This window comes from Nelumbo nucifera, chromosome 3 (assembly GCF_055504915.1).
Source record: "Nelumbo nucifera cultivar China Antique chromosome 3, China Antique-T2T, whole genome shotgun sequence".
Classification (NCBI taxonomy): Eukaryota; Viridiplantae; Streptophyta; class Magnoliopsida; order Proteales; family Nelumbonaceae; genus Nelumbo; species Nelumbo nucifera.
The window spans coordinates 9,708,649-9,719,600 of NC_142651.1; the positions used below are offsets into that span (position 1 = coordinate 9,708,649).

The 10,952-nt window shown below is 35.4% G+C and overlaps 1 protein-coding gene across 1 annotated transcript; it reads right to left on the bottom strand.

Annotated features, from left to right (window-relative positions):
• Positions 1–1,321: 1,321 nt before the first annotated feature.
• Positions 1,322–1,936, bottom strand: LOC109114304 (uncharacterized). The gene has a single exon (XM_019196654.2). It carries the CDS (start codon positions 1,934–1,936, stop codon positions 1,322–1,324), a length of 615 nt encoding a protein of 204 aa, XP_019052199.2.
• Between the last annotated feature and the right edge of the window lie 9,016 nt (positions 1,937–10,952).

The window sequence follows — 10,952 nt, forward strand, 5'->3', positions numbered from 1 at the left end:
CACAACGTTTAGCTCTACTGGCAAACTTGTCCCCGGTCCGATTCAGGTTTCGTGCATAACACAAACATTCAAATGCGCATATATGTTTGTAGCCTGGTTTCTCCCCATACAACATCTCATACGGTGATTTACCGAAAAGGAGAGTGGAGGGGGTCCTGTTGATCAGATAATCGGCTGTCATAACACATTCTCCCCAAAACTCAATAGGGAGATTGGCCTGAAATCTAAGAGCTCTGGCAACATTTAGTATATGTCTATGCTTTCTCTCGACACGTCCATTCTGCTGCAGTGTTTCAACACATGAGGTCTGATGTATTATACCTTGCTCAGAGAAATATTCCTTCAAGCAAGTAAATTCAATACCATTGTCGTTTCTAACTATCTTCACCAATTTTTCATATTGGCGTTTTACCATAGTGAAGAAGTTCCGCAGTGTTTTTCCTACTTCACTTTTGTCATTAAGTAAGAATACCCAAACGGCTCTTGAGAAGTCATCAACCACGGTAAAAAAATACGGGGCACCACAAGACGCCCGTACCGAGTACGGACCCCATAAATCACAATGAATCAAATCGAAAGTCCCTTTAGCATTGTTTTCACTAGAATCAAACGCACCTCTTGTCTGTTTGGCTTTTGAACAAACACCACATATCCTATTTCTACTATCACATCTAATGTTCAAATCAGGAAGAAGTTTAATTACTTTCTCAGAGGGATGACCCATTCTCTTGTGCCATAGCTCATATGAAGCTTCAACCTTTGCTTTGTGAACTTTGCTTGAGCGCGCACCTTTGAAGCAGTAGAGCCCTCCGCGTAGTTCACCCGCACCAATCACCATCCTCGAAGTGCAGTCCTGTATAACACAAAATTTATTAGTGAATTGGATATTACAATTTGACTCTTCTAATAATTGCGACACAGATATCAGGTTACAATTTAAACGAGGAACATAAAGCACATCTATAAGCTTCATGTGCTCATTCAAAATGACGATCTCTTTCTTTATTGCCATGACATGCTTTCCATCGGGCAATCCAACCTGACAACCGGTCACGGTCTCAGTATTACGCAAGAGGTTCAGGTTTCCTGTCATATGGTGTGAAACTCCGGTATCAATTATCCAATTCATACCTGTCAACTTCTCGGTTGTGCTGTGTTTGCAAGAATTCAACAGATTAAGGAAAGTGGACCACACTTCATTAGTCAATCCACCGAGTGCAGTGCGAACTCCCTCTGTCACGTGGGTCGGTTCAGAAGTTTGCCCTACCGCTTGTGCAGCATTCGCTCTCTATTCGCCTCCACATCCACGACCAGGTTTATCTTATGTTCCCCAGCCTCGAGCTTTCCCATTCCCAGTAGATCTCGGCCGGTCTCCCCACCAGTCCGGGTAGACGATAAGTTGGAAGCAACTCTCGGCCTCATGTCCTGTTCGTTCGCAGTTGGTGCACACTCCAGATTTCTCTTTTGTATCGTGTCCCGTTCTTTTTGTGCCACTTTGTGGTTGCACAGCAAAGCTCATCGCTTCTTTTCTCTCTTCTTTGCTAGGGGTCATGGTTTTCAGCCGCTCCTCTTGTATCACCATGGCATAGGCTTTGTTCAAGTTTGGCAGCGGATCGGTGCCTAGAATATTGGAACACACTGTTCCATATACTGAGTCATCTAAGCCCATTAGAAACTGATGAACTCTTTCTTCTTCTCGTCTCTTCTCCAGTTTTGGAGCGATGTTGCAGTTGCAGCCTGCATAGACGCATGTCGGAATTTGCTCGTAATTAGCAAGTTCTTCCCAGATTTGCTTCAGTTTGCCATTATATGCCACGATTGGGAGACCGGCTTGTTTGCTGGTCGCAAGATCTGCCTTGAGTTGCTGAATTCTTGGCCCATTGCCCATTGGAAACCGTTCTTTGATGTCGTCCCGCAGGTCCTTCACAGCCTCCATGTATGTGACTGTAGAGCGTAGGCTTGGTTCTATCGTGTTGAGGATCCATGAAACCAACATCGAGTTTACAGTCCACTAGTCTTCCAACTCCGGTGAATCGTCCGCGGGTTGAGATATAGTTCCATCGAGAAATTCGATTTTCTTCTTGGCTCGGAGCGCCATTCGCATTGCTCAAGCCCATTCCTCGTAGTTCTCTCCTTTCAATTGGACTTGGGTAATTATATTACTTGGATTATCGTTGGCCGCCAGGTAGTACAGCGAGACTACCTTTCTGCTTCCGCCCTCACCTTCATTCTACTTCTCTCTTCCATCCGCCATGATCGATCGGCCAAAGCAAGATGTTTCCTTCTTGATTTTAGTGAAGAACAACTACCGGCTTTGACTGACTGTTGAAAAGAGAACCCTGCAGAATCCTCAGAGATCCACTTCACGAGCAATGATCGAACAAAAAAACAAATATCGCAGCCTCCAGTTTTGACGATCGAAAGAAGGTAGAGTTCTACAAACTCTTCAGCGATCCGCTCCACGAACAGAGGTTAGAGAAGATCGAACGAGCAAGTTCAGAAGGCGGTGCGAAAATCGAACGAACCGCGCTTTGATACCATGAGAAACTGAGAAACTTGAGTTTGAAGGGAAAGATTTTCTTTCTCTGTTTGTTATTTCAACCGAACATTACAAGATATATATAGAGGTAGAGTTAGCTCCCTCTTGCGATTAGGATACAAACTCCTACATGAACAATGAAAACCAAAACAAAGAACAACTAAGATACATACACCAGATATGACTCATACAGCAAGAAGGATAAAGCTACGCTAAGAAGGCGCAGGCTCAATATCAATTGATATATTTGTAAAATGTGGCGAATAAAGTGATGTCATAAACTTTTTGACAAAAAAAAATCTTCATTGGTTGATATATTTTCCCATTTTATCAAAAAAAAAAAACGACAGGTCATCATAGAATTAGAATGCCTTGATTACAAGTTACATGAAAAATGGAGCAACTCAAATTGATAATGTATGTTCCAAAGAAAGCCAAAAGAAGCATTGTTTCTCAGATTGCTATAACATCTGAGTATACTGAGAATGTTCTCGCAGAGAAAGCACTGAGTTTGTTTATTGAGGAGATGTTGAGGGTGAATTAGAAGTAAAGCCCAACTGAGTGACTATCATGACACGAGTGTCCTTCGAGCGTATAGTGTGCTCATTCAGCTGCTATGGAGGATGGGAAAAAGATAAGTGAGATTGGTTTGGACGTAAATTTTTCTGTACAAACTAGACTCATTTCAATGCACGCCAAATGTGGGAGCTTTATTGTTGATGCCTTGCCTGTCACTGTTTTGAGAAGATACTTGAGAGGGAGAAGAGTTTGATTAGTTGGAACACCATAATTTCCGCGCACATATGTCATGTGATGTGAGAAGAGTTTGCTCTCTTATCTTAGAGGCTCTTGTGATGTAGGCTTAGAATACTTTAATTGTATTTGTATGCCTAAATCTCACTCTACAGTTACAGTACATTAATCACAGTAATTTTTGCTATTTTTTTCAGCATTTTATGTGTTTTTTTTTTATAACTTTGGTTATTTTTTATAATTTTTGTTATTTTTGGTGGTTTTTCTATGTTTTTTCTAAAATTTCTGTTATTTTCTTCATTTTTTGTGCTTTCCTATATTTTTTGTTATTTTATGCATCTTTATTATTTTATGTAGTTTTTATATTTTCCTGTAATTTATGTTTTTTTTTTGCATTTTTATAACTTTTAAGATTTTTCTGCAATTTATGGTTTTCAATGGGTCTTGTATATTTTCTGTAATTTCTGTTATTCTTCTTTCATTTTTTTTGTGTTTTTCTGTAATCTTTGTTATATTTTTTATTATTCATTGTAATGTTATAGTTTCCTTATTTATGTTTGTTTTCTGCATTTTCTGTGTTTTTTATAATTATTTTATTTTATTGTAATTTATGTTATATTTTTTCTAGGGATTTTGCATGTCTCATTTAATGAATAAATTAGTATAGGTTGGGTGGTCTGGATTTGGTTAAGGTGGACTTGAGTTGAACTCAAGTCATTTAATTATTTCATCAAAACAGGTCATTAATTAACAGATTGACTTGAAACTCTATTAAATCAAACCCAACCCTCCTCAATCCGTCCAATTGCAACCCCTAAGAGCAGCAAATCTTGACCGGCTTGATGGAATCTATTTTGGGAGTAAATAGTAATAGCATTACTATTACTATACAGATGGTGCCAAGCAGATGGTGCAAGCAGCAGATCCAGACTAGGTAACGTAGCCCATGATACGTAATGGTGCAAGCAGCAGATCCAGACTAGGTAGAATCTAGCATGGGAGTAGTTGCAAGAGGCAAGAGCCAAGAGGTGGGGATAGAAAGGAATTCAGATTAGCTGAACGCTTGGTTGTTCAGCGGGCTGTAGAATCTGATGAGAACGCCAGTAATAAATTCATGGGCCCATTGTCAAAGATGCAGGTGAAGTCCACGGGCCATAATAACAGTGAGATGTAACAGTTTGACAAGATTCATCTCACACCTACTCCCTTGGAAGGATGTTGAGTGGACATCTCAATTATTTATTAGTTATGGGATGCTCATCAACTGCAAACCAGGATGTGGGGAAGTATGAGACCCAAAACACAATGCTATTATTAATTAGATTTTTCAGGTCTGACATGATAAGATTTTGACCTAATTGTAGTTGATAAAACTTTATTAACTTGGTATTTTGACAACAAACCTGTCAATTATATTTAGAGCTTTGAGCCTTCGAGACTTACAACTAACAACGTGAACTCTTTGATGTAATTATATCATTTAAGAAAGCTTTTATTAATAAGCAAGCAATGTAATTTGGGATCAATATAAATATATTGGATTAGGGCTGCAATTAAACAATATTCATTTAACAAAACATAGATTTGAAAATTATCTGATTAAAAAAATATGGGTCCACCCCCATGTGATATTTTATATTTAGACTATTCTTTTACTCACATAAAATTAATATCTATTTTTAGTTCAGTTCATTGATTATACAGAATGCTCTCCCTCTCTCTCTCTCTGTCCTGAACACCACCTTAACCTACAGTACTGCTGCAACGTATCAGTCGTGGGTTTAATGATAAAATTAGATAAACCCCATCTAGCATTTCGTTAATAGATCAAAGCAAAGGTCTGAGTAAAAAAAAAAAAGGCTTGAAAACAAAAATTTCAATACTGGTTTGTTAGTGGTTAAGCAGGTGGAGCAGGGACTACCATTTTAAGCAGCCGACAGCATAATGTCTGCTTTATCTCTTTTAACGAGAGTCAAGAGGAAAATTGAAAGCGGGTCCAAGAGAATACTTGTCTAGACATCAAAAACTAAAGTTGGTGGTGTGTATACACGAGAATGATGACCTCAACTTTTGACGCATCCATTGATCGATGGAAGGAGTTCGTCATACTTGCGTTATCCATTAGTCATTACCATATGTGTTTATTTAGTCTGGATCTCCAATACCCTGTCAACATGATCCGACACCATACATCTCACTATGAAGTTAAGAGGGTAAGATCGGCAAGTATGAAATGTGCGATCATGTTAATAAAGTATTAGAACATGTTTTGTGGGTAGAATATCTTAAGGTCATGTTTGGGAGTGTTTAAAAATAAAAGTTTATTTGGAATATTAAGCATTTATTGATATTTGAAAAATAAATAAAAAAATAAGTCCTTATAAGAGTAAAAGGCTACCAAACGTCCAATATAAAATAAGTGTTTATTTTAATAAAATAAGCACTTGAAAATTTTGGGTACCAAATACAAATAAATGCTTATTTGAATAAGTACTTATTTTTAACTTAAGCATTCTCAAACATGGCCTAATTCATTTTTTTTTTTAATTTTTAATAAACATCCCCCAAAACCACTGTTGATTTTTATCCATGTTCAATTATTAATCTCACTGATTTCTTTCACTTTCAAATTAAAATTGAAAGTCATGGTTTTGACTTGATTAGGAGAGCTGAGTGAGAAGAAGAGACTTTTTACATGATTCCTCAAAGTAAGTGTCATGTCAATTAATTAACATTTTTTGGTGTTAACTTAACTTATTAGTTTTCATTTATCTATATATACAATATAAAAATTAAAAAATAAATATGTGCCTTGGTTTTAGTGCATGTTATATAAGTTATATAAAAATATTAGGAAATTGCCTAAAACTCACCATGAGTTTTCAGCATTTCTCTTAAACTCACACATGAAAAAAGGAAAAAGTTCAAAAAAATATTTTTAAATATAAAATACATAAAAATATAGAAATTACAAAAAATATAAAAAATTATAAAAATTGAAAACAAAATAATTTTTTTTTCAAATTATAGAAATGAAAAACAAAATCAGAAAATAAAAATTGTAGAAAAAACACCAAAAATTATAGAAAAACACAGAAATTGAAATTAAATAACAAAAAATACAGGAAAGTTTATAGATTGTAGAAAATAGAAAAATGTAAAAAAAATAGAAATTATAAAAAACATTGGAAATTATAACAAAACACTAAAAAAGAAAAAAAAAACAAACAAAATGAAAACTTAAAAAGACCACTTTTCCTCCAACTCACCATTCAAGGGCATTTGGGTCATGAAAATTGTTATTTATGCTGACATAGACACCTCTGTTAAGAAGCATTAACTGTGCACCAAGGGAAGGTGAGTTTTGGAAAATAAAAACTTATTGAGATAGTGAATTTTAGACATTTTGAAAACTCATGGTGAGTCTAAGAGAAATGTAGAAAACTCATGGTGAGTCTAAGAGAAATGTAGAAAACTCATGGTGAGTTTTAGACAATTTCCATAAAATATTATATAAGTTTTGCCTATCTTTATTTGAAATCTTGAACACATGCATAGCAGGAGTTCAAAATTGCTCATAGAAAGCTCCTCACACTGACCTCACAGTGTGTTTCAGCCGCACATCGGGAACATCTCTCATACTTGTATATCATTATACATAAGAGATGTTTGCAATACATGATGGGATATGGTTGTGAGGTCGGTATGAGGAGGTGCTTTGTGAGGATTAGATCCCAATTCACATAGCACATATCTTAAAAGTATTTAAGATACTTGAATTGGTTATATGCAAATCATAAAAGTTAAATACAAATACCATATATCATATAATTAATAGTTACAAACATGCATACCACGTACTCTTACACTTGTATAACTGCAACATGTAGTAAATATTATTCCAACAAAATGTTATATAAGAAACCCTTACAGAAATCAATATAAATCGGAAAGGGAAAATGATTTTATAAACTTGCATCTTACTTTCTCAATGAGTCTATTTCAGTGTATAATGACCATGCTTTTATTTTGAAGGTAAAATATTTCACTTTCAACAATACAAGATAGGAAAAGATAGGAAAATATTTCAGTCTAGCAGAAACACAACACATTTAGGCTATGTTTGGTTTGAAGGAAAAGATAGGAAAAGGAAAGGAAAGACAGGAAAACCAATACAAGATTTTTAAAGGTCTACCTTCCTTTCCCTACATTTTCCTTCAAACCAAACATAACCTTAATGTAAACATTTTCCAAGTAAAACATGTTAAAAGTATTGGTATTCTTCTATCTATCTAAATGGACCAAATGTTAATAGATGTATTGACATTTTATTTTAGCCTTGCCACAACGAATGGCTAACACGGTTTGAATCCTCTACACCCCTCCCCAATAAAAAAGTAAAGCATATAAAAAAATTCCTTTATTCACTTTTATGTTAATTTTCTTCATTTTTTTTAAATAATAAAGTTTTTAGAAGCCCACGCTCGAAATAAAAAGAAGGGAAAAAGGCCCCAGTAATCATTTTTACCATATTTTGAATCCGAGATTGATCAAGAAACCTTATTTTAATAAAATACAATGCTTCAGAGTGTTAGACCAATTAGGAGCATTTGAGTCCAATTAGTGACCTTACTATTTTGGTAAAGGTAGGTATTGCGGTCTATCAATAAACCACTGTACAAAACCAATTAAAGTGAATTGAATAAATTATCTTTAATTTTCTCTCCTCTCTTCTTCTCCTTAAATTCAAGTTTTTTTCTTTTTCCCTTTTCTTTGAAGAAGACAGTACTCATTTTCCTTTACGCTTCCCGCTACATTAATTATTTAAGACCTCTTTGTAATCACATTTCCCTAAGTCTGTGTTTGGTTTGAAGGAAAAAGTAAGAAAAGGTTGGAAGATCTTTATAAACCTTGTATGAATTTTTTTACCTTTCCCTGCTTTTTATTTCAAACCAAACATAGCCTAAAAGCATTCGACTAAGATAAGATTCCAAAAGAAAAGACGGATCATGTGTAGAAATTTCTTCATTTCCTAACACCAAACAAAAAAGTTGGTGGGTCTCATCAGCACCTGTGGTGGTCTCAAGATGAAGCACTCAGCGCTCCTTGTTGGGAAAATAAGTCCACCAGTCAACCCTTCTGCCCTATTTTACCAAAAAAAAAAAAACTTCTGCCCTACCACTACCACTACCACTTTATATATATAATTATAAAGCTTTGGGCTAGTATACAATTGGTGCTCATCTTGTTGCCTGTATTATTATTGTCCTCTCTCCCTTTTATATGATGGAATATAATTGGTGTACTATTATTGTATGTAAAACCATTCTTGTGGGCTGGTATTTAATGAATCATTTTTTTTTTTGGTGAACCAACAAGAATATGTATCTTCTATGGATTGTTTATAAAAATGCTTCACCTGCCAGAGTAGAAGAGATGAAACACAGTTCACATAGGCCAAAATCCCTTAGGATAATAGTAGTAATATTGCTGAACCAAAAAAAGAAAGAGAAAAAGGAAAAAAAAAAAAAAGCAGTAATGCTGACTTTCATTTCAATGGAAATATTTGTTATTCTATTATATGTGACGGATAACCAATTCTCTTGTACCCACAATCCCTTTTTCGAACACAAGGCCAAGAATTCCAACAGATTTGATAAAGGAGGGATTGATCTCTTGCCCATACTAACCATCACCCATGTGCATTGTGAGACCCATTGCGAGAATAATCTCTGGCTTTGTTGCAAGTTTGGACACAGTCAGAGAAAAAATGGAAGCCACACTTGGTTGAAGCTTAGAGTAGTACTGATTAGCCTTTTTTCCATGTTCACCACAAGTGTAAATCCAGAACCAACACAAGTGATAAGGGAGAGATTGACCTCTTGTCCACATTAACCACCACCCATGTGCATTGTGAGATCGAGATCCCCATTGCAACAATTATCGCTTTTTTGCAAGTTTTAGACACATTCACAGAGAAGAAAGAGGGGAATACACTTGTTTTTGGGTAAACAGAAGTACACTTACTTGAAGCTTTAGGTTGTTGTGTTGTGGTTTGGCCTTTTTCCTTTGTTCATCAGGAGTATAAATCAAGGCCCACTTGGGCCAATAATGGGCTGTACATATCCTACTGAAACAGGAGACCTCGAGATCTTTTGTTCTTTTGCAATTGTCGTAATGTTGAAGATGATGGTGAGTTGAGACTTGAGAGAGGTCCACATGTAGATGTAGATAGTAGAGAAGTTGCTCTAGAACATGGACTTGATGACCTGATGAGATGATTCTGGGAGTTGTAAATCGGGCTAGGTTTGTCGATATATATGAATTCGGATCTACTTTTTATTAGTATTTTATGAAGAATTACATATTTTTATGTTGCATACAATTAAAATTATTGTATTTAAGAGAATATGTTGAAAACTGAAACTACTGACAATATCTATCCATCAAAACGTACAGCTAAGGACTAATAATTATAATAATGTAACTTTAGGTAAGTTTGGGAGTGCTTATTCTAAGAAGTGCACACGAGCGTATGGTGAAAAAGCACTTATTTTACATAGGGGTATTATATGTTTTTTCAAAATGATGTGATAGGCTTTTTTTCTAACTACATATAAATATTTATTGGTGTGCTCCTGGTTCAAAATAAATGTTTATTGTTAAGTACTTCTAAATTAAGCCTTATTTTGATATTATGAACTCAGTTTGCATGAGAGAAGTTCTAGCCAAGGTTTAGAATATCGATGAATTGTGTATCATGTGTTCAAACAAGATTATGATAATTCACAAATAAATCAACTGAGAACCAAACAGATTTTCTGTCAAAACATGGAATTGGCCTAGAGAATTCGAGTTTATATACTTAGTTTTTAGAGTTTCCAGGTCAGCTTAGAATCTTAGGATTTGAAGACGCTACTGGCCTACCTGTGTTAAGAGACGCTTAATGCTATGGGTGGGGCCCAAGAGCTATATCTTTTCCAGTAATTTTTATAATGGTTAATAAAATTTTAAGACGAACACCCCCCACCTAGAATAAATTAAATTTTGGAATTAAAAAAAAGAAAAAAAGAAAAATAAAGCAACTGAAGATACGCATTAACATTTGAAACCATTAAAATGTCGGAGCTTTCATTATTTATCATAGGAGTCTCAATACCGATACAATGTCATATGTATTAATTAATACCTTCTAAATCTTGGTTCTACGGCATTTAGTCAACAACTCATCTAATAGTTGGTCCCACTTCGATCGATCCCCTCTCGATATATTTATTTTGATTCATTATATTCAAACATTTTATTAAGAATCTGAAAAAGAAAAAGAGGGGGCATGAGATCTTACCCTCGAAACAATAACCAAGAGAAGAAACTTGATACAAAGAACGAAAGGATAAAACATAGAACAAATAAAAACTTAAAGAGGAATATCAGGGGTTGAAAACCCTTATTTAATCTAAATGATCTACAAACAGTTTTTGATTGATTCGTGATGGGTTGTAAATCACCCTGGTTAGCTGCCACGTGGGTGGCAGTGTAGAACATGACGTGGAACAACACAACATTACGGCCAAGGACATGTGATTGGCCCGCATTTGCCGCAAAGATAGGCATTGGTGCACACCGTGAACCTTGGACGACCAAGAACACGTGGCAAATG